This window comes from Electrona antarctica, assembly GCF_951216825.1.
Source record: "Electrona antarctica genome assembly, chromosome: 9".
In the NCBI taxonomy this organism is placed as follows: domain Eukaryota; kingdom Metazoa; phylum Chordata; class Actinopteri; order Myctophiformes; family Myctophidae; genus Electrona; species Electrona antarctica.
The window spans coordinates 19,320,111-19,340,855 of record NC_136790.1 but is presented as its reverse complement, the minus strand read 5'-3'; the positions used below and the strand labels follow the sequence as shown (position 1 = coordinate 19,340,855).

The 20,745-nt window shown below is 44.7% G+C and overlaps 2 protein-coding genes across 2 annotated transcripts in view; one reads left to right on the top strand and one right to left on the bottom strand.

Annotated features, from left to right (window-relative positions):
* Positions 1 to 436: 436 nt before the first annotated feature.
* psmd6 (proteasome 26S subunit, non-ATPase 6) lies at positions 437 to 6,974 on the top strand. The gene is made up of 8 exons (XM_079511150.1): positions 437 to 792; positions 1,608 to 1,813; positions 2,997 to 3,142; positions 4,269 to 4,488; positions 4,930 to 5,038; positions 5,966 to 6,134; positions 6,593 to 6,670; positions 6,787 to 6,974. The coding sequence occupies exons 1-8, from the start codon at positions 648 to 650 to the stop codon at positions 6,881 to 6,883; spliced, it is 1,170 nt and encodes a 389-aa protein (XP_079367276.1). The 5' UTR covers positions 437 to 647; the 3' UTR covers positions 6,884 to 6,974.
* Positions 6,975 to 10,271: 3,297 nt separating this feature from the next.
* The window catches only part of atxn7 (ataxin 7), a 43,288-nt gene continuing 32,814 nt past the window's right edge, over positions 10,272 to 20,745 (bottom strand). The window contains exons 8-14 of the mRNA XM_079511140.1: positions 20,642 to 20,724; positions 19,400 to 19,671; positions 18,084 to 18,276; positions 16,359 to 16,480; positions 14,367 to 15,540; positions 13,416 to 13,646; positions 10,272 to 11,112 (exon numbers count right to left, since the gene is read on the bottom strand). Coding sequence (XP_079367266.1) covers positions 13,629 to 13,646; positions 14,367 to 15,540; positions 16,359 to 16,480; positions 18,084 to 18,276; positions 19,400 to 19,671; positions 20,642 to 20,724 — 1,862 coding nt within the window. The 3' untranslated portion in view covers positions 10,272 to 11,112; positions 13,416 to 13,628. The remainder of the gene's footprint in view (positions 11,113 to 13,415; positions 13,647 to 14,366; positions 15,541 to 16,358; positions 16,481 to 18,083; positions 18,277 to 19,399; positions 19,672 to 20,641; positions 20,725 to 20,745) is intronic.

Genomic DNA, 20,745 nt, shown 5'->3' with positions numbered 1-20,745 from the left:
AGTAAAAAATAAACCAAGGCGGTAGGGGCAGCGTTGCCATGTCTGCTTATTATAAGCGACTTTGGGGTGGTTTCTTTTTTCACTTGTCACTTGGCAGTTGCAGTTTTTTTTTCTTCCTATGCTGTCCATGTATTTGTCCCTATTTTTTTTTTACAGTCTATGATTTGTCCGCAGAACCCCACCTGAAAATATTTTGCCAGCAGGGACCCCATACAAGATTTGTGTAGTTAAAGATCTAATAGATCTACAAACATTCTTATAACGCAACGTATAGTATCCAGTCATTTTGTGGCATAAACAAGAAGTTGATGGATAAAATCAAGTCTGTACCGTGCATGTTCACATCATATTTGTAATTCTTTAACATTTTTAACCCTGGTTGCTTTTCTCCCTCACAAAATCTGGCAACGCGGAAAACAAACACCGACCGACCATTGAAGAAATCCTTGTTTTCCGGCGGAAGCGGCAGTGCAGTGTTTTTCTCAATTTTCTGTAGTCATCGTTGAGGCTAGCCGCTAGCAGCAGCAGACAGACAGGAGAGAAGAAGAACAGAAGCTTCTCCAGCACAAAGAAACCCCTTCTAGAGATATTTTTGTATTTTTCGTCTTTTATATATTATCACACACTGCTATACTAAGTCGTCAGCCATGCCTCAGGAGAACCTAGAAGAGGAGGGTCTGCCCAAGAACCCAGACCTGAGGATAGCTCAGCTAAAGTTTCTGTTGACCATGGAGGGACACAAACAGGACGCCGCGGTGAAGAGTGAGCTCATGGACTCCATCAGAGCCAACAGTAATTTGATTTAATGATTCATAATAACACGAACGTCTACCTGTGTATGATAGAATGCAGTTATTGTGTGCGTGGTTGGTGCCTGGTGGTCGTCGGGGTGGTTACTTGGAACGTGGCCTCCTCCCCGGCGTTGTCGCGATGGGAGCGTACATGTTTTTTGCCCATTGTAAAACGTCACGATTGATGTCAATCAACTTTGTCTCTCGACTCAGGCGTCAATTAAAGACAAATAACATCATACATAGAGAAAGAACACCCTTATACCATAATAAACACGCATCAGCGCGATTACAAGAGACAATCATACCAGTGTGTTTCCAGAAATGAGACCCAATATCTTGTAACACCGACGCTACGGTTAGACAGTAGCATAAATAGAATAATAATTCTGAAATAATTTGATTCAGTAGACAGTAGACACGTGCATTTGTTTATCAGGTCTCTTCAGGTGCCTAAAAGGTGTTGATTGGGGTTATCTCTCTGGTACCCCACTACTGTATGATGTGGTCTGTCATTTTGGTCTACAATTAATTTACTGTAGGCTACTGACTACTGTACAGTACTATGTCTGTATGTGATATGGACAGTGCAACTCTGGTCAAAATATCCATTCTTGTTACTCTCTAGTATTCATTGTCTTGTTTATGTATTAATAAACATGAAGATTGAACTATCATTTAACTGGGGGGGGGGGGGGGGGGGGGGATATTAATGACTAATATTTAGTCGCATCAAGCCTTGTGTTATTCCTACTGATTAAATGTACCAGACGGCGATGGCAACAACATGGTCTTTCTTTCACGTGGTGTTCTTAGACATGGCTCCCTACTACGAGGTGCTGTGCAAGGACCTGAAGTGGCAGCTGGACGGCGACCTGCTCAGCAAGATGAAGAAGGCCAACGAGGAGGAGCTCAAGCGTCTCGACGAGGTCCTGGACGACGCCGAGACGAACCTGGGAGAGAGCGAGATCCGAGACGCCATGATGGCCAAAGCAGAGTATCTCATCCGCATTGGAGATAAGGTAGAACAGTGGTTCCCGAAGTGGGGTCTGGGGACCCCTAGGGGTCGTTCTTGAGGGAGTTCCAGGGGGTCCCCAGCTAAATGATAGTTTGGAACCAAATGGACCCACATATGGGTCTGTAACTCTTGAGAGTTAAATTGACATTGATTTTACAATATAAATTGGGGTCCCAGAGATAGAAATGCCATTAAATGGGGGGGTCTGTAGACTGATGCATGTCAAACTGGGGATCCTTGAAATTTAAACGGGTTGAGAATCACTGCTAGAGCCGTACAAATCTTCTCTTAATGTGGGGGTCCCTGGCATATCTTTTCAAATGGGGGCCGTGGGATAATTGGTGTCAATTTGGGGGTCCTTGACATGAAAAAGTTTGGGAACCACTGGGGTAGAAGATTGAAATGTATTGCTAGTTATGGTCTCAATGTCCTCATGCAAGTTCAGATCTTAATGTGTGCTCACAGTGGTTTATTATCGGTCAACCCACTGAGGAGAAAATGTGGTTCCAGACAGACCGAGGTGTCATTTTATCTTTATTTTATCCCATTGAGAGATGAAGCCGATTCTGCAAATGCCTTCAAAATCTGTATTTCTTAAACATTTTTGTTTGGGACCCTCCACAATTATATGCATTTGCCCCCGCCCCAATCTGAAAATGTTTTGTGCCAGGGACCCCCAGAAGAGAAAATTTGTGTTAAAGGAGAATTCCATACTAGAAGGCTTTCTTACCTTTATTTGTAATTGTTACGTCCCCACTAAAGAGGTCCAGGTGTTATTTTGTGCAAAAGTGCATTATTGGCTATTTCCCCTACCATAAGCCCTCAATGGGGGTTGGGTTTTTGTGGTAATTCACTTGATTTTTGAGCGATGGAAATAAGTGAATTAGCACAATACCCCATAGCCCAATTCAATTCATTGAGGGCTTATGGTAGAGGAAATGGCCAAACTGCACTTTTGCACAAAATAACACCTGGACCTCGTTGGTGGGAACTACAAATAAAGGTAAGAAAGCCTTCTAGTATGGAATTCTCCTTTAAAGTAAAATTATAGGACACTTTTCAAACACTTTGCAGATGTACAATTATGGAAAAATAAATGCTGCAATTATGATCATGTTTAGACTGGCTTCCTGCTGCTGTAGCCCTGTTGACGGAGATGTTCTTGTCCTTGCTGTGTGCTTCCACAGGAGGGCGCTCTGACAGCCTTCAGGAAGACCTATGACAAGACGGTGGCCCTGGGCCACAGGCTAGACATTGTCTTCTACCTGCTGAGGATCGGCCTGTTCTACATGGACAGTGACCTCATCACACGCAACTCTGAAAAAGCAAAAAGGTACAAAAGTTGTCTGAACCTGCCATTTATTTTCTTGCCCAAAATGTACTTGGTGAGCAGAGCAGACGGCCATCATCATTATCATTGGTTTAAAGTCCGCTTTTCCAGGCACCGCTGGGTTGGACTGGATCCTCAGTGCTATGGGGATGTTCTCTGAACTTCTTCCATCCACTTCTCACCCTTGTGGTCACCTGCCGACTACAGCCTGATTTGAATTCCGTAGATGAACTCTTTCGCGACAGCCTAACTAACACTACTGTAGAGCTCAAGACCCTGAAGCTAGATAGGAGAGTGGAGGGCAGCGATTCAGTCCGAGTTGGTGTTGGCTAGACCGCCCTCTCGCATCGCACTTTAACACAATCAGCGCCGGGATTCCTTCAAAATAGAAGCTCTGGGGTGCCGGGAAGACATGGCCGCTTTTACTCTGTAAAGCCTTTCTGTTCCGGAAAAAAAAACATATTTTTGCTTGCTTACCTTGCTCCCGTTACCATAATATCGCTGAATGATCTCTCGCGTTCATATTTTAAACGAGAGGCAGGTGAGAAGTCAGAAATGAAGAGCTTATCCATCAAAACCACAGAGAGCAGATACAAGGCTCTTTCTGCACTTCCTGTAAACTAGGAAGTGACCGGGACCAGGGGTGAACGAAGAGCGAAGCGTATGGGGGGGAAAAAAGAGAAAGATTCAGAATATTCTTCTCTCGTATGATATCATAGAAGATGCGCTAGGACGTGTACACACGTCATAGCACCCCGTCGGTTGATTTGCTTATGGCGTGTGTGTGTGTGTGTGTGTGTGTGTGTGTGTGTGTGTGTGTGTGTGTGTGTGTGTGTGTGTGTGTGTGTGTGTGTGTGTGTGTGTGTGTGTGTGTGTGTGTGTGTGTGTGTGTGTGTGTGTGTGTGTGTGTGTGTGTGTGTGTGTGTGTGTGTGTGTGTGTGTGTGTGTGTGTGTGTGTGTGTGTGTGTGTGTGTGTGTGTGTGTGTGTGTGTGTGTGTGTGTGTGTGTGTGTGTGTGTGTGTGTGTGTGTGTGTGTGTGTGTGTGTGTGTGTGTGTGTGGAACCAGTGTCTGCAAATGTGTCCACCAGAGCGTTGTTGAAAACATGATGGTCTTGTTTTTCCCCTCCAGTCTGATTGAGGAGGGTGGCGACTGGGACAGGAGGAACCGTCTAAAGGTCTACCAGGGCCTGTACTGCGTGGCCATCAGGGACTTCAAGCAGGCAGCCGAGCTCTTCCTGGACACCGTCTCCACCTTCACCTCCTACGAGCTGATGGACTACAAGACCTTTGTCACTTACACAGTCTACGTCTGCATGATCGCCCTCAAGAGGCCCGACCTCCGGGAAAAGGTTAGGATATGAAGAAGCCTGCAGTTTGACATGTTTTGACGTCGTGTCAGATTGGCTTGTTAGGCCTGTCACAATTATTACGCAATCCGAATCGCCCTAATTGCAGTTATTTTAATCGTTGTCATCGTTTCCATGTTTAAAGATTTTCATATATTTTCACTTCAGACATTATCCAGCTTGTAGATTTGCAATTTTTTGCCGAATCAATTTGTCTAGAGTGAAATATGAGTGTACCAAATGCAATCTTTACAGGTCTGTTATATAAGCAAAGACACAGGTTTAAGTGGTACTGAATTTGGAGCTCAACAAATCGTAAATCATCATGACAGTTTCACGATGAATTTAAATCTCTGCGATACGATTCCTGTGAAGTTTATTTTTTATTTTTTAATTGTGTCCCATCCCAAGGTGTAACATGAAGTTCTCTCTCGTCTCACGCAGGTCATAAAGGGAGCAGAGATCCTGGAGGTGCTTCACGGCCTCCCTACCATTCGGCAGTACCTCTTCTCTCTGTACGAGTGCCGTTACTCCGTGTTCTTCCAGTCTCTGGGTGAGCAACACAGGGTTTCCTTTAACTGGCATGAAGCTTCTCATCTCCATCAGCCACACAAACGATTGTTTAGCACTGGTTATTCCTTTGTACATGGCTCCTTGACAAATACGTTTAGATATGACGCCAGTCATGTTATACAGATATATGTTATCATCTCTGTCGGGTAGAAACTTCATATGTACCAAACTGTTACTTTTCAGGATTCAAATAAAACAAATGCCTAAAGTAGCAGATCTACAAGCTCAAAACGTGTCACTACATGCCACGCTTCGAGCTTGCCGATGACGACATGACGATGTGGTATGATCAAGTAGGGTGTGAATTTACAAAACAACACAGTTAAAGTATGGACATGAGGGGTTTCTGCCCGACAGCAACATTATTTACTTGTTCGCGTATGCTATGCATGTCGATAACATGTAATTTAAACCAGAGGTTCCCAACCACTGGTCGGTACTAGTACCACTAGTGGTACTTGAGCCCCCCTCTGGTGGTACACAGCGCCCAAAAAGGAGAAAAAAAGACTAAAGTGGAATGAAATATTTGTATTACTACAGTTTTACTATTGGCTGAAATAAGCATGACAGCACACCTGTAGCCGTTAATAGAAGATCTGAGAACAGATTAATCACATTAGAAATATAATCAGTTGTGCTGATTAGACAGTTTTGTCAGAGCAGCAGCATTATTGGCTTAGGAATGCAACAAAAAGTGCAGGTATACGCTCGTGTATGTTAACATCAGTTGTTATGGTGGTACTTGGAGAGCCAAATATTTTCTGAGGTGGTACTTCAGTATAAATAGGTTGGGAACCAATGATTTAAACAGACTCTAGGTTTTGATATTTATCTAGTGTCCTGGTGGTTTTTCTTTGCACTCTTGTTGACCATTTGTTTGTGTGTCATATATGTGGTCGTGCTGTAGCCACGGTGGAACAGGAGATGAAGAAGGACTGGCTGTTTGCCCCTCATTACCGCTACTATGTGAGGGAGATGAGGATCCAGGCCTATGGTCAGCTGCTGGAGTCCTACCGCTCTCTGACCCTGGGCTACATGGCCGAGGCCTTCGGGGTCAGCACAGAGTTCATAGACCAGTACGTCTTCAACACACACACACACAAACTAGACTCAGGCCGATATATCGGTCCTTATTAGATTATTATTATTTTTTTAATGGTCTCTAATATTTCATAAAAGCAAAGGTTAAAGCCTAAATCTGCTTAGCAGTATGTAACGGAAGGAACAACATATTTAAAACATGTTCATTTTACATATTGTGTTAAACGGCACTAGTGTGTGGGGGGGGCTCCTTTCAGACTGTTTCGCAAATCACACTTTAGGACTTGGCCATAAAAAAGATTGCATTTTGTTTAATTCCATTAGTTTCTATCGACAATGCATTTCATTAAAACAAAAGTTTTAATTCTGGCATCGTCAGGCTCGAACAATTCAGAGGTTTTATCTCTGATAGAATCTGTGGCTATTCCGTTTGGCCCGTGTTTTCACTGCCACCGTTTTGTACTAAGTGACGTTATCTCACTCCTGTCCCCAGGGAACTGTCCCGATTCATCGCCGCTGGGCGTCTCCATTGCAAAATTGACAAAGTCAATGAGATCGTGGAAACCAACAGGTAAATTAAGACTTGTTTTTAACGACCAAACCGCAGTATTATTAGTTTATTTTTAGATGCTCAACTCAAACAGGGGGAAGCAGATTTCTCTGAACTGTTGCCGTTTTCCTCCCTAGACCTGACAGTAAGAATTGGCAGTACCAGGAGACCATTAAGAAGGGAGATCTGCTCCTCAACAGAGTCCAGAAGCTGTCACGAGTCATCAACATGTAAACCCCTGTGGAGGCGTGGCCTCTTTATTTTTTTCTAAGTTTGTCTGACAAAGTGACCCTTATGTTGTGTATATAATAAAGTTTTCTCTGGACATGTTTTCATTCAAGTCTTTTAATCTCTCTGCAAGCTGCTTTCTATTATAGTCAGGTGGAAACCTGTCATGTTAGAAACTTACTTTTCAGGATGCAAATTCAAAAAGGTTTCTTTTTCTCCTTTGAAATCTTTTCAGGGCAATTTTTCTACTTAGGGTTTTCTGGTTCAAAAAGTTTCAAAGGGTCATATCCTTTTCAAATATTTTCCAATTTCAATGAACAATACATCATATGAAAGCTTACATTCTGTAGTTTCATAATGTGTAGAAAGCAGAAAAATGACCATGGCCTATGTGGCCTATATATACGAGCCAGCCCTGGGTGCATTTATATAGCGCCTTTATTCAAGGCGCTTTACATAGATTGTGCATTACATTCACCCATTCACAGACGCCTTCAAACTGATGGCGACGGAAATCATGCAAGGCACCAACCAGCACATCAGGAGCAATTAGGGGTTCAGCGTCTTGCTCAAGGACACTTCGACACTAACTCTGGGGGAGCCCGTGTTCGAACTGGCAACCTTGCGGTTACCATCTGGCCACTTTACCTCTGAACCACCGCTGCCCTATAGATATATAGTACAGTAGTTACAAAAAAAAAATCTAGCTCAAGTTGAATAGCAAAGTGCAAAACTAACAATGTAACGATAGTTAGTGTTTGATGTGATCGACCGATGGTCGGCTGATTCTACATAAAGGCTTCATGTGGGGTTCCTCAATGTTTTAGAACCACTGGTATATAGGAGGGGCTCGCAACCGGATTGTTATACTTTAGCTATTGAAAAATTGCAAGCTAGATCTGCTATTTTTGAAAAAGTGGTGCAAATCTTTGAATATATATTCTTTCAGAGTGAAAGTTTTTAACTCAAATCTTTGCTTCCCTGGAGCAACATATTTTGAGATTGGGGTCCGGGGCCAATTAAATCAAATTTTGGGGGTCCTTGACATGAAATAGTTTTAGAACCACTGACATAGAAACAGGTTTTTCTGAAAACGGTCATGATTTAGAAGACCTGTGTAGAATCTGTTCTCAGGTCTAAATGGGTTAAAACGTCTACACGGATGTGTATACAGTGGTGGATAGTAACCTTTACAAGTACATTTACTAAGTACTGTACCAAGTGAGTTCCTTTATTTTATTTTTTACTTTACTGCAGTATTTCCAAGTATCCATTTTACAAAACACATTAACCACTTATCAACTCAACGGAGCAAGATCTTGCATGGAGGGCCCTGAACGGCATGGCCAGTGTATGGAACTTCAACCTCCCCTGTCGAACCAAACTTAGCTTCTTCTATGCAACGGTAGAGACTGTTCTCCGATACGGCAGTGAATGCTGGACCCTGAAGCCAACCCTGCAAAAGTCTCTAGATGGGTGCTGTACCAGAATGCTGCCAGCAGTACTTAACATCAGCAAGAGTACAAGAATCTGTATGATGGAATGCCAAGGGTGAGCCAGAAATAGCAGGACACTGCCAAAGACACCAAGAGCTGCCAGCCAGCAAAGTAGTGCTGTGGGAACCAACACATGGGCACCGATCAGGCGATCACGAGGATGTCCCACATTAACATATGTGGACGTACTCAAGAACGACGCAGGAGCGCAAACGAGCTGGCCAGATGTATGGCGAACCGGGATGACTGGAAGCGACGATGGAGGGCTCGTCTGAGGACGACCTATAGAGCCCTATATACTTCTGCTATTTGACACATTGTGAGATTGTAGATCTGCTATTTTCAAAGGATTTTCATGCTTGTGAAATGGGACATTCTGCAGGAGTACCTTTACTTTTGACAAAGTATATTTTGATGCCAATGCTTTTGTACTTTTATTTCTACAATGGGGTATTGCTACTTTTCATTTGACTTAACCCTAGAATAAAACCCAGGTGATTTTCATAATATTGCTGATGTCTGAGGTGGGTATAGTAAGGGCATTTGATCAGGTATTTGACCAATCTGGGAACTAAATCGTTACCAAGAATTTTCTTCACCAATGTGTTTCTAAAGGTGTCTAATAACATATACTAAAAGTTTGAAATTCAACTCCTGTGGGAAATTGAGTTATTAGCATAATATGTGACCATACCCTTAACATGCTATATAAGGCAAAAAAGTCCAAATTTCATCATTCTTTAAGTAGCATGTGACATATGAAACTAGGGGGTTTTCATGATTCTGAATCCATTCCAAGCATTAGTTTTGCACAAAAAACACTCCTTGGGCTAAATTAGGCCATATCCACTTGACCAAATGTGCTGACCTCATCACGTTTGTGAGGCCGTTTTCCTCCCAAGGAGTGTTTTTTTGTGCAAAACTAATGCTTGGAATGGATTCAGAATCATGAAAACCCTAGTTTCATATGTCACATGCTACTTAAAGAATGATGAAATTTGGACTTTTTTGCCTTATATAGGATGTTATGGGTATGGTCACATATTATGCTAATAACTCAATTTCCCACGGGAGTTGAATTTCAAACTTTTAGTACATGTTAGACACCTTTAGAAACACATTGGTGAAGAAATTTCTTGGTAACGATTTAGTTCCCAGATTTTCATAGATTTCTCTTACTAGTAGGTCCTTGCCACCTTCAGGATGCTCAGTGGCATCATAGAAGGTAGGCGTTTCCCTGACCACTTTTTTAATTGTTCTTTTGCATGAAAATTCATGTTGAAAAATAAAGAGTAACTCAAATTGCCATGTATTGTACTTTAAATATTTTGATGAGAATTATTTGTTGAGTTTAGTGTTCTACAATAAGTACTTCAATCACTGTTCAGAGCTAAACTTCCAGTGACAGTGTATTAAGTGGTTAACAGGTGCCCCTATAAAAACCAGGAGTCTGGTTGGACCCAAAGCTATACTTTTAACCACGGTTAGAAATTAAATACAAGACCCTTTTTAATCTGCTCTGAATAAGGCGGTTTGCCGAAACGCGTCAGCGTTCAATAAAATGCGAAATTTGCTTCTGAGCCAGTCTTGCATTTATGAGTTAATGTGAGTTAACCACTTGCCTTTACTGTAGTTTTGATGCTCCGTGGCCGTGGGATCAGCTTTACTATAGTTTTGATGCTCTCTGGCCCTGGGATCAGCTTCAGACATCAAAAGTGGAAGTCTGTGCTGCAGTTTTACTCAAGATTGTATAAAAGTGGAATTTGACTTTGTTTAGAATCGTGTTTAAATCCCTGGTTGTTGCTTGCTCGTAAAAGACACCTCAAAAGGGACTCGCATGGTTAAATCCGAGAAAAAACAAAATTGGAGAAAAGAGGCAGAGACATAATTTCATATAAATAGCAGTATAAATTATTTTTTTTATTTACAGAAACTTGTTACAAAACAAATAGACTATACAATCTTTCTTTAAATATTAAGTAATTCTAACCTAACTGTTTTGTTCATGAATTACATAGCAGCCAATACATAAAAGTCCAGCTGATCAAAATTATTTTTGAATGTATAAAAAAAAAAGGAAAAAGAAATCTATACACGCTTTTACATTATATGAATGGATTATTTTTTTTCCTCCCAGAAGCGAGCTCTGTTCTTTCACTTTTAACATTCCAAGTCTATGGTGCTTAAACTTCACAACATGTTTCCATGTGAATGGAAACGAGATGCAAAGATGTCAGTGGAATCTGAGGGTAAACAAAACACTTTGATTGAACATTTTACATACAGATCATAGTAAACCAAGGGGGCTTAAGCTGCACACCTAGGCCTACAGAAAACCTTTTGATGTAGTAATGTCTGGAAAACATTGATAATCCAAACTATATATATATAAAAAAAAAAAGTTAAACTAGAGTTTCATACCGGGCAGCCGACAAAGCTCTCGGGTTTTTCTTTTTACCACATATAGGGTTCATCATAGGCAGATTTGAAAAGCAAGCTTCCTAAACATTCAAGTAAGGTGAAACTTAACCCCAAACATACTGTCCTCAAAAACAGTCAGGGTGAAACAAATTCAGGCACTTTCTTATTTAATCATTTCTTTAAAAAGCTGCAAACTATTTCCTTATATAAGCTGTGATTCAAATGACTAACGTTTGGCAACGATGATGCAAAGCAGTTTTCACTGTTTTCCAAGTGTTCCTCTTCCTTGCAATGATGATTGCTTCAAGTCCCTTCAGCCTTACAAAAAACAAACAAAAAAAAAAGAAATAAGTGCTTCAATCACGAAATGGGGTTTAAGGTCTTCCATCTAGGAAGATTAAATGATTGAAGAGTTAATGGAAATTTGTTTAACGGGCACAGCTTTTAAGCCTGCATAACATATTTTAGAATCACAGGCAAATTGGGACATAAAGATTTCTTTTTTGTGTCGATTCATAGGCAACGTAAAAGGTATAGAGTACGGAAGTCCTGACGTCACTCGTGCATCCCCATGGGCCTCGGAAGTAATTTCTCTATGGAGAACAACATCTTCTTCTCATAAGAATCTTCGTCTCATAAGAATCGTGTCCCCCTCCTCCCTCAGTTGATGCTTCATATCCACCATGAGTCAAACCAGCGTGCTCGTTTGTATTTTTTTGGAACAGTTCTTGTATGACGCAATCAATATTAAACAGAATTTGGGGGGGCGTGACCCACGTAGGATGCGTACGTTACGTCAAGACTTCTGTGCTCTATTGAGAAAGCACACGAGTGAGACCTCGACTTGAAGTGAATGAAGGTATCCTCTGTCAGACACATGCTACAGTGGCAACACTTCACCTTTGTCTTTTTTTATTTCTTCCTTTAAGGACCCCAGTACACGATTCATGAGATGCTTTCAACGTTTTACTTATAGGCGTATTGCATTATATAGACTTGGCAGTGAACCACTTCAAATAATCAAGTCTTTTGACTCATCTTGTTTATACTAAATAAATAATAATTACTTTTCAATTGTACCAAAAAATCATCCGTATGTGTACGAAAATGCCTGTGCAAAAATACATATTTCAATATGTACAATTTGTTAACAAAATATGTATTCTGAAATAGGGATACTTCAATACTTGTTTGATAAATAAGCTACGAGGAGGAGGAGGAGGGCAGGGGAAAAAAGGAAGTTACAAAAAGAAAATAGTCTCCTCCGCTCCCAACACTTGACATCTGACATCAGTGGAGGTTCAGCGAAACAACAGGTGTCACCTAAAAGTATAAACATTCCCTGTTAAGTTATCACCATTAATCTCGCACCAAAAACCCAACACCACCTGAACACACGTCAGTGAGAGGGAAAACTCGGAAGTGATGGGGAAGTATTGCCAGATTTTAAGACTCCACTTAGACAAAAAGGAATACGAAGAGTAAATGTCGGCCTTTCCTTGCCTTCTTGTGACCAAAATCTCCATCGCACACCGTGTGGCGTCGTATTCCGATGGGACATAGAAAACCTTTACAGCCAAAGCTGGGGTAGTGGTTACACCTGCGAGTAGGGTTTGGGAAGGAAGCTAGTAGCGGCCTTTGGCTAGCGTTGTGGGGAAACTAAGCACTGCCTGTGTGGAGCAAGTATTTATTTAGTGCTGTTCACAGTCGCGGGGATAGGTCTACTGTGGCTGTCCTTTTTGCACAAGGAAAAACAAAACATTCAGGAAATACACAGGTGTACTCGATAACCAAAACGATCTCTCGGACAAAAGATTCAATTGAATGAATGGGCACGTCAGGTGTCCTGTTTCACATTTGCATGCACGACTGACTGTCTTCGCCAAATTTACTACAAAGAGTCTTTGTAGTTCAGTGTAAAAAGCTCATAAGAAAAAACATAAAAAGGTTAACACTTGCATAATCATTTGGGGTCATAAGAATCGACTGGATCCGCGCCTAGCGGCTCGTCTCTGGCTACCGTACGTAACCTGAGGTTACTTAGGAAATGTCACTAAGAAGAGGAGTCGGGACTAATGGAGAAGGGGAACGACGGGGCAATAGTGTGTGGGTTCAAACGTGACCGTCAGCTCCGACCGTTGCCTGCTCCTTCCAAGGCTTAGGAAATCAGGCGTTGGGGGCGTCAATAAGGTTTAGAGTTTCCAGTAGTCCAGCAGAATCTGACAAAATAAAAAAAAAACGTACACGCGCGCACACACACACTAACAGACGGAAGAGATCGGCTTGTTGGCTCCCCCTAGTTGCTGAGTGTCACGGTGGCTTCCTTTTTCGGTGTGGGGCTTTGCACTGGCCCTTTACCTGAACCCCATCAACTCTGACCCAACCACAGGTTACAAACCCCATGGCTGCTGCTGCTGCCGTCGTTGCTCCTTCCAAAAACGGACGGGAAGACCTTACAGAGCATCAGGACAACACTGAGACGGGCAGGGTGCTGGCTTACTCCATCAGAACCCCAAACCCCCCCCCCCCACCCACCCCCCTCCCCAGGGCACTGTACGCCTACCGGTTTCCTCACACGGAAGGTGCCCCTGAAGTCCCCCCCCCCCCCCCCCTACACTCACATGGCTTTGGGAGAAAAAAGTTCAATGACCACGACAAAGTTGACGTAACTGGGCTGTCCAGATCATCTCCACCCTGAGGATCGTGGGAAGCTGAGAGTAACGCAGATTTGCTTCTAGAAGGCCTCGTGCAGTCTGGAGCAGCACGCCGGCTGCCGCCCTCCTCCTCCTCTCCGTCTGCCCACCGGTTCCACACACAGAACCCCAACACCGCTGTCAGGGACGGGCCTTTGGCTGGGGGGGAGGGGAGAGGTGAAAGCAAATTGGTATTAAAGCAATCCAGTTTCAGTCAACCCATTTAGACCCGAGGACGGTGTTTCTATGTCAATGGTTCTCAAATATTTTCATGTCAAGGACCCCAAAATTATATGTAATTGGCTGCCGAACCGCATCTGAAAGTTGTTCCAGGGACGCCCCAGAAGCAAAGATTTTAGTTAAAAACATTCGCTCTGAAAGAATATATATTCAAAGATTGCACCACATTTTCAGTACTTTTCAAAAATAGCAGATCTACAAGCTAATAGCGCAGCACTCGGTGCAGCGCTATGAGCTTGTAGATCTGCTATTGTTCAATAGCTAAAGTATAACATAATGCTTAAAACACCAAAAGGGGTTCCCGCCCTGAATGGGTTAATATAATGTTAAAACATCAACATGTTGGCCTGGGCCATGGCTCAGTGGTCCAGGCACCTTGGCTGGTAATCCAGTCTGGCAGTGTGCCGCGGGTTCGACTCCCGATCCCGAAGGCCTTTACTGCATGTCTTCCCCCCATCTCTCTCCCCATTTTCTGTCAGCCTACTACTGTCTGTCCCTCCATAAAAAATATAAAATAAAGGCGAAAGCCACAAAAAAAACATGTTTCGACTCACAAAGGAGTCTTCATCAGGGCAAGTGGATCGCTGCCTTTTCTTCAGCAAGAAAAAAAGTAATCAGAAATAAGGCAAAAAAACCCACCTGATGTATGTGAGAGTTGTTGGGCAGCCCCGGGGTCCCCGGAACGCTCCGGCCATGCTTCCCGTGGATGTTGTTGATGGCGGGTGACTTGGGCACCTTGGGCCTGCCTGGGCCCGGCCCTGCTCCTCCACCTGCTCCCCCCGGCCCCCCGCCTCCAACCCCGCTGCCGACACCGCTGGAGGCCGGCGAGCTTTTGCGCTTCTTGCCCTCCAAGCGGCTGTCGGAGGAGGCGTGGTGGCCGAAGCCGGCGTGGTGGTCCGACAGGGACTGGTGGTGGACGAAAGGGCCCAGGGAGAGGGTGGAGTCGCTGCTGTTCATCACCACGCTCATGCGCTTGATGGACTCGGCCGGACTGGCGGAGGGGGGTCCGCGGGCAGGCGGGCCCGAGGAGCCGCCCGCGGCCCCCGCCGACGCCTCCGCCTTCAGGCTGAGGGAGTTGGTCCGCACGGTGGGGCCGCAGTTCAGCCCCACGCTGTGGACCCCGCTGTGAGAGGACGACAGCGAGGAGGCGGGGGTGGAGGTGGCAAGCGGGCCGTGGTGGTAGTTGCTCCCTGAGCTGCTGACGGCCACGCAGTTTTTCTTGGAGGAGGAGGAAGAGGAGTAGTTGGCGTTCGACGACGACGACGACTCGGTGGAGCCGTGGGACGAGGAGAGGAGCGAGCTATTCTTCCTCTTCTTTCCCGAACTGAAACTAGTGGTGCTGCTACTGTTATTGTTGTTGTTGGGCCCACTGCCGACACCCCCGCCGGTCGAGTTGGGGGTGACGGGAGCAGAGGAGGTCTCCCTGGGCCTGAAAGAGGACGACTTGGTAGTGCTGCTGCTAGAGGTGGAGGAGCGGGACTTGAGCGCCCGGCCTGAGGCAAGGGAGGGAGCGGACGAGGAAGAGGTGGAGTGGGCTGAAGGCATCTGCGGCGACGAAGACACTTGCCGGGCCTGCGCGGTGCCGTAGGCCAGCTGCTCGGCCCCGCCCTGTGGGGAGCTGCGGGTGTTTAAGGTGGTCCCGTAGGAGAGTGCAGACTTGCCCTCGTAGGATTGGCTGTAGGGGGGCTGGGGCGGCGTGGCAGGGGGCCCCAGGAAGCCAGAGGAGGGAGTGCTACCATGGGAGTTTGTGCTTGTCCTGTGGGCCGGTGCAACGGAGGAGGAAGAGGAGTTCTCCAAGGCCAAAGGGATTTTCCTACAAAGTTTAATGAATAAATAAATTAGCAATTTAACCACAATAACCCATCACTGATATAAGCTAAAAAACTGGCCAGTCGATGTCGGCAGAAACCTTGTATCTTCATATTTTAACTTTTTTCGTAAATGAATGCCTTACTGGATCATACTACAGCGTCACACAGAAGCATCACAAGTAGCAGATCCACAAGCTCGAAGTGCGGCACAGCATGTTTTGAGGTCGTTAAGTCTGCTTTTTTTAATCTCCATTTTTTAATCTTGAAAAGTAACGGTTTTGGAAATATGAGGTTTCCACCCAATTAAGAAATAAACAAATCACCTTTAGCGGAGGCACATGGCATTTATTGCCGTCAAGATCAAAGAAGCAACCCCAGAATCTTGAGTCATTCCAGGCTAGACGCCTATTTTCGTATGTACCTCATCGCCAATTGCGCCTTTTGACGCCTTTTTAAATATCGATAGATAAACTGCTTCCAGTATCCCCGGAAATGAAAATGTGGCTCATGCAGTCTATGGGGACACAGCTTTTTGAACGCAAATATCTCCGATTACTCTTTTTGGGTCAAAACAAGCTAGATTTTCATTCATTTCTCAAAACGATATGATCCCAGCTTACAAAAAAAGTATGTTTTGGGTGGACTAAATAACAATCGCGGGATATGTTAAACAGCAGATTTTTACTTCCAGATTCTCGGTTTTCGGCCAAACAGGGCTTTCAATCTAAAGGTGCTGCAATTGAAAATGCACTTGTGGCAGCGAGAGCCCTCCACCAGATGGCGCTGTGGCTCCGAATGAGTTAAGCCAGAAAATACATACTTCCACATTTGTGAGTTGACATGTTTGTCCATCATGGCGGTCAGTGCACATCGCATCCGGTCCCAGCGACGGTCAAACGAGTAGCAGCTTCTGCCAAACAGTCGACTTCCGAAGGTACAGTACTGGAGGAACAGAGACAAGGTGTTTGGTCTGACGTCTTTTTGTCTGAGCTTTAAACGGCACAGCAACATCAATATCTACGTTACATTTTTGTTTGTCAAATTAAACAATTCGGGAACCGGAACTCAGAACAAACAAGGAAGGCATTTAACCCATTTAGACCTGAGGCCGATCCTAAAAAAAACGTCCTAACAGTTTTCTGACGCCTCCTATTGAAAATGAATAGGTGCGTCAGCCGCTCCCCGTCTGGAATAAAAGGCCTTAACAGTGTTCTGACAAACTTATACCATCTTTGTCAGGTGGAAACCTCAGGCTCATATGTCCAAAACCGTTTCAAGATTCAAATTAGCAAAAGTAGCAGATCTACAAGAGCTTTCAGATCTCAGATCACTGTAGTTTGATCCATTCATTTACAACAAGTTGGATAGGAGGTTTCCGCCTGACAGCTGCGATATATATACCCTATCCAGTGGTTCCCAAACTGTGGTGCGTGCACCCCTTGTGGTGCGTGCACCCCTTGTGGTGCGTGCACCCCTTGTGGTGCGTGCACCCCTTGTGGTGCGTGCACCCCTTGTGGTGCGTGCACCCCTTGTGGTGCGCGAGTGCCTTCTAGGGAGTGCGCAACATGAAAAGGCTAATGGTGGTGCTATGGTTTTATTTTAAATATATTAAAGGTATATTCAGTGATTTGACTTAATCTAAATATCACTTATTTTTTATTTTTTTCTGGATAATCCTCCCTACTATAAAGTGTGCTGACCATATAAGGAGTTCCTCCCTGTCCCCAGTGAGCCCCTGGGGTCAAAAAACCCTAGTTTCAGTTTTGGTGGCGGGTGGCAAAACCGTCATCCAATCAGGATGAGTGGGACCTTCCTCCAATCATGATCGAGTGGGGGGCACATGCTGTTGGCCTGTTGCACTTCCCCCCACTGTAGAGCGTGCATGTGCACATTTTGTTACCGGGGCGGACTGGGTGGTTTTCCAAATCACCCGAATCACTGAATGCTCCTTTAACATATTATGCCAATATATGGCAAGTATATGCAGAATATAGCCTATTCTGCATATATATGCCATATTCAGGTTCATATATGTGGATAAAATAGGAAATATATGTCTCTATATAGCTTATGCAATTTATATTCCCATGTGGGGGGTGTGTCAGATAGGTTGTGAGGTAACGGGGGGGGGGGGGGGGGGGGGGGGGGTGCATGGCCAAAAAGGTTTGGGAACCGCTGCGGCCTATACCAAAATCTAAAATGACACCATGCTTTCCCTGGATGTTATGAACATGTGAATACGTTTTTTTATATAATTACGAACAAATGTAAATAACGTAAAAATACAAAGAAATTAGTGACATTTAAGAATGTATTCTTTCATTTTTTTAATAGCTGATCTACCAGCTTACAACACGTCACAAAGTGATGTGTTGTCAGCTTGTAGATCTGCTATTTTTGGAAAATGTTTCCAGCATGAAAACAATTGACTTTTATGCAAAATAACTGCGTTTCTCAAATAATTGTGACTTAAGCATGTCACAATTCTGTAATAATCATGAAACAACATAATCGCTTAATCACAGGCGGCTGACTGTTTACTTACAGCTGCCGGCCGTGGGTGATAACCTGAATAGTGGCAGTCCAGTTTGTCCGAGCCCTCCTCCCGCTCGTCGTTCTCCCCCTCGTCGCTCGAGGGACGGGAGACGCCGTCGGGGGCAGTTGGGGGATGGTGCGTCGACTCGTGGACTAACGAGGGGTCTCCGGGCGGACCCCCACCTCCGTGACAGCTGTTTAGTCTGACAGGGTAGAGGGGAAGAGAGGTATGGTAAGGATTAGTCACCTGATGTTACTGCAAGTCGTTCAGATCGAACCTTGGGGACAAGACTGACAGAGATTTCTAGCATTTGTCTGTCTTGGTACTTTTTCCACCAGTGCCATTGCGTGAATATGCATTGCTCCTGTACGGTTCACTCATCACATGCAACCTGGAAACCATTCTGAAACTCAATGTTCAACTGTGATATTCTATCCTTGTACGTAAAACCTGTCCATGCTAATTATGCCCATGAGCGACGCATACACACACACGTCACACGCACGCACAGACCGCAGAGGACAATAGAGCTGGGTTATTTCAGTTTCAGCATATCTCTCGCAGCCTAATTAAAAATTTGAAAGGCACCGAATGTTGTCGTCTTATTCAGTAAAAGGTTTTGCATGTTAACATTAACCTTAAGCACCGGCTTGTCGAGGCTGTGGGGTTGACGAGTCGCGCACAGCGGGTGGTTAAGAATGATGACTTCGTAGCGCACCACTGCTCTGTGCTCTTCCACATTTAGTGAAACAGTCAGTCACACACACTACAAAATGCTACCAGATAAACCACCATCAGTGCTGCAGCTTAGAGGAAAGAAGGTGAGAAATGCATGCCATCTTTTATAATAAAAAATAAAGACTGTATGGCACATGATTGAGCGAGAGGAGAGTTGGTAGTAGGCAGGGCTTGAAGCAACACAAAAAACCCCCAAGACTGAAAATGATTTTTTGCAAATCTGCACTGATCTCATTAAATGACCCCTATGAAATCCTCAGGACTGAAATCCGTCCCCAGGACTGAGAACTTTAAGCCATGAGTAGGCCATATGTTTAGACTCAAGTGGAGACTGACTATAGTCTACAAGAGAATAAAAAGGCAAAAGCCACCGGAGACTGTTGTGAAACACTTGATGATCCATGGTGATCTTGCATAGAAGTGGAGCGTAACCATCTATTTTCACCAGCAAAATTAAAATGTTTTTTTCTGTGAGTTCAATACAAATATAATATAATAATGTAATATATCGGTATATGCATCGGCAAATAATCGGATATCGGTCAATATCATTTCAATATCGTGCATCTCTAGCTTTAAGTTCTTACCGTGGAAGACCAGAGTTGTGAGGTTTGGGCTTTCCGAGTGGCAAAGGCTTAGTGGCGTCTGGTGCAGGGCCGTTGCCGTGGGCCACCTGGTGGGGATCGTGGGCAGAGGAGAGGCGGGGTGAGGGGTGGGGTTCCCTGAGAGCGGGGGTGGGCTGGGAATGGGGCGGGTGGTGGATTTCCCGTTCCCGGGCTCTGTTCTTGTGCTCAGCCAGCAGCGTGTCAAAGCGCTTCCTCCGCCCAGGCACCGCCCTCCGCTGGCTTAAGGAATGTGTCTGTGAGGGGTTAGTAGAGGACAGAGGTCAAGATAAGGTGCACACGTAGCTGTAGTGCGTTTTCCCCATAGACATAGAAAGGTAGACGCCTCATTGGCCGCTGCAATTCATTGGAGTGACGTGTATCGCACTGAGGGCGGATGTGCGGCGTTAAATGGCGCATCCCGGGCGTCCAGTCATGTGACTCACGTCCTTTCATTTCATTACTTTCCTTAGCACCAACGCGGAAGCTTGCCCCAGAGCCGAAGGAGGCGTCTACCTTTCTATGTCTATGGTTTTAGCCCCTCATTTACTAAAAGAATATATTAGGACCGATTCTGGATCAGCACTATTTTACGGCAGACGTTATGCCAATTAATTCCTCCCCACTCACGTTTCTGTGTTGTATCTTACTGACTCACCTGCCAGAGAGGAGCCCCCACCGGGAAGACGTAGAGCCTTCATTCTAATCCTCCCAACCAACACTCCCTGCCGACAGGTGCTGCCCCACCCCGTAGAAATACATGCAGAGACACCGGCCCCTGCCCGGCTTCCCTCCCTATTGACACTCGACAAAGCCGGAATGTACCACGGTGAATTCGAACACACAACCTCTGCGGTGGTGGGGCAGATACTTTACCACTGCACCACCCGAGTGCCTTAATGTGTTCTTTTAAGTAATTAATTACCGTGCTCATTTGATTTAAAACCGGCCTTGCCAGCAGCAAAGGTTCAAAATCAGTGGAGAGAAGCATCCTCTTCAAACCCAACATGGCAGACAACAGATCAAATGGTTAAAACAGAGGTACCCCAGGGATGCCTCACATTGGGTACCTTGCATAATTCAAAAAGGTACCACATGTGGCGAGGTGGAAAGTCTGCTACTTCATCGAGTGCATTGTTGAAGGCTTGCAAAAAGCTACCGTTATGTTAAGTTGCACTTTTAAACAACGAGGCCTCATACAGAGAGAAGGAACGGGCCCATTATTACCTTGCATGTGAGGGATCTTGTGCATGGTTTCCGAGCTGTCATATCCACAACGCCACAGTGGATATCTGGCTGGAACTCTCGTTCTGATGGCGAAAGGGTGGAAG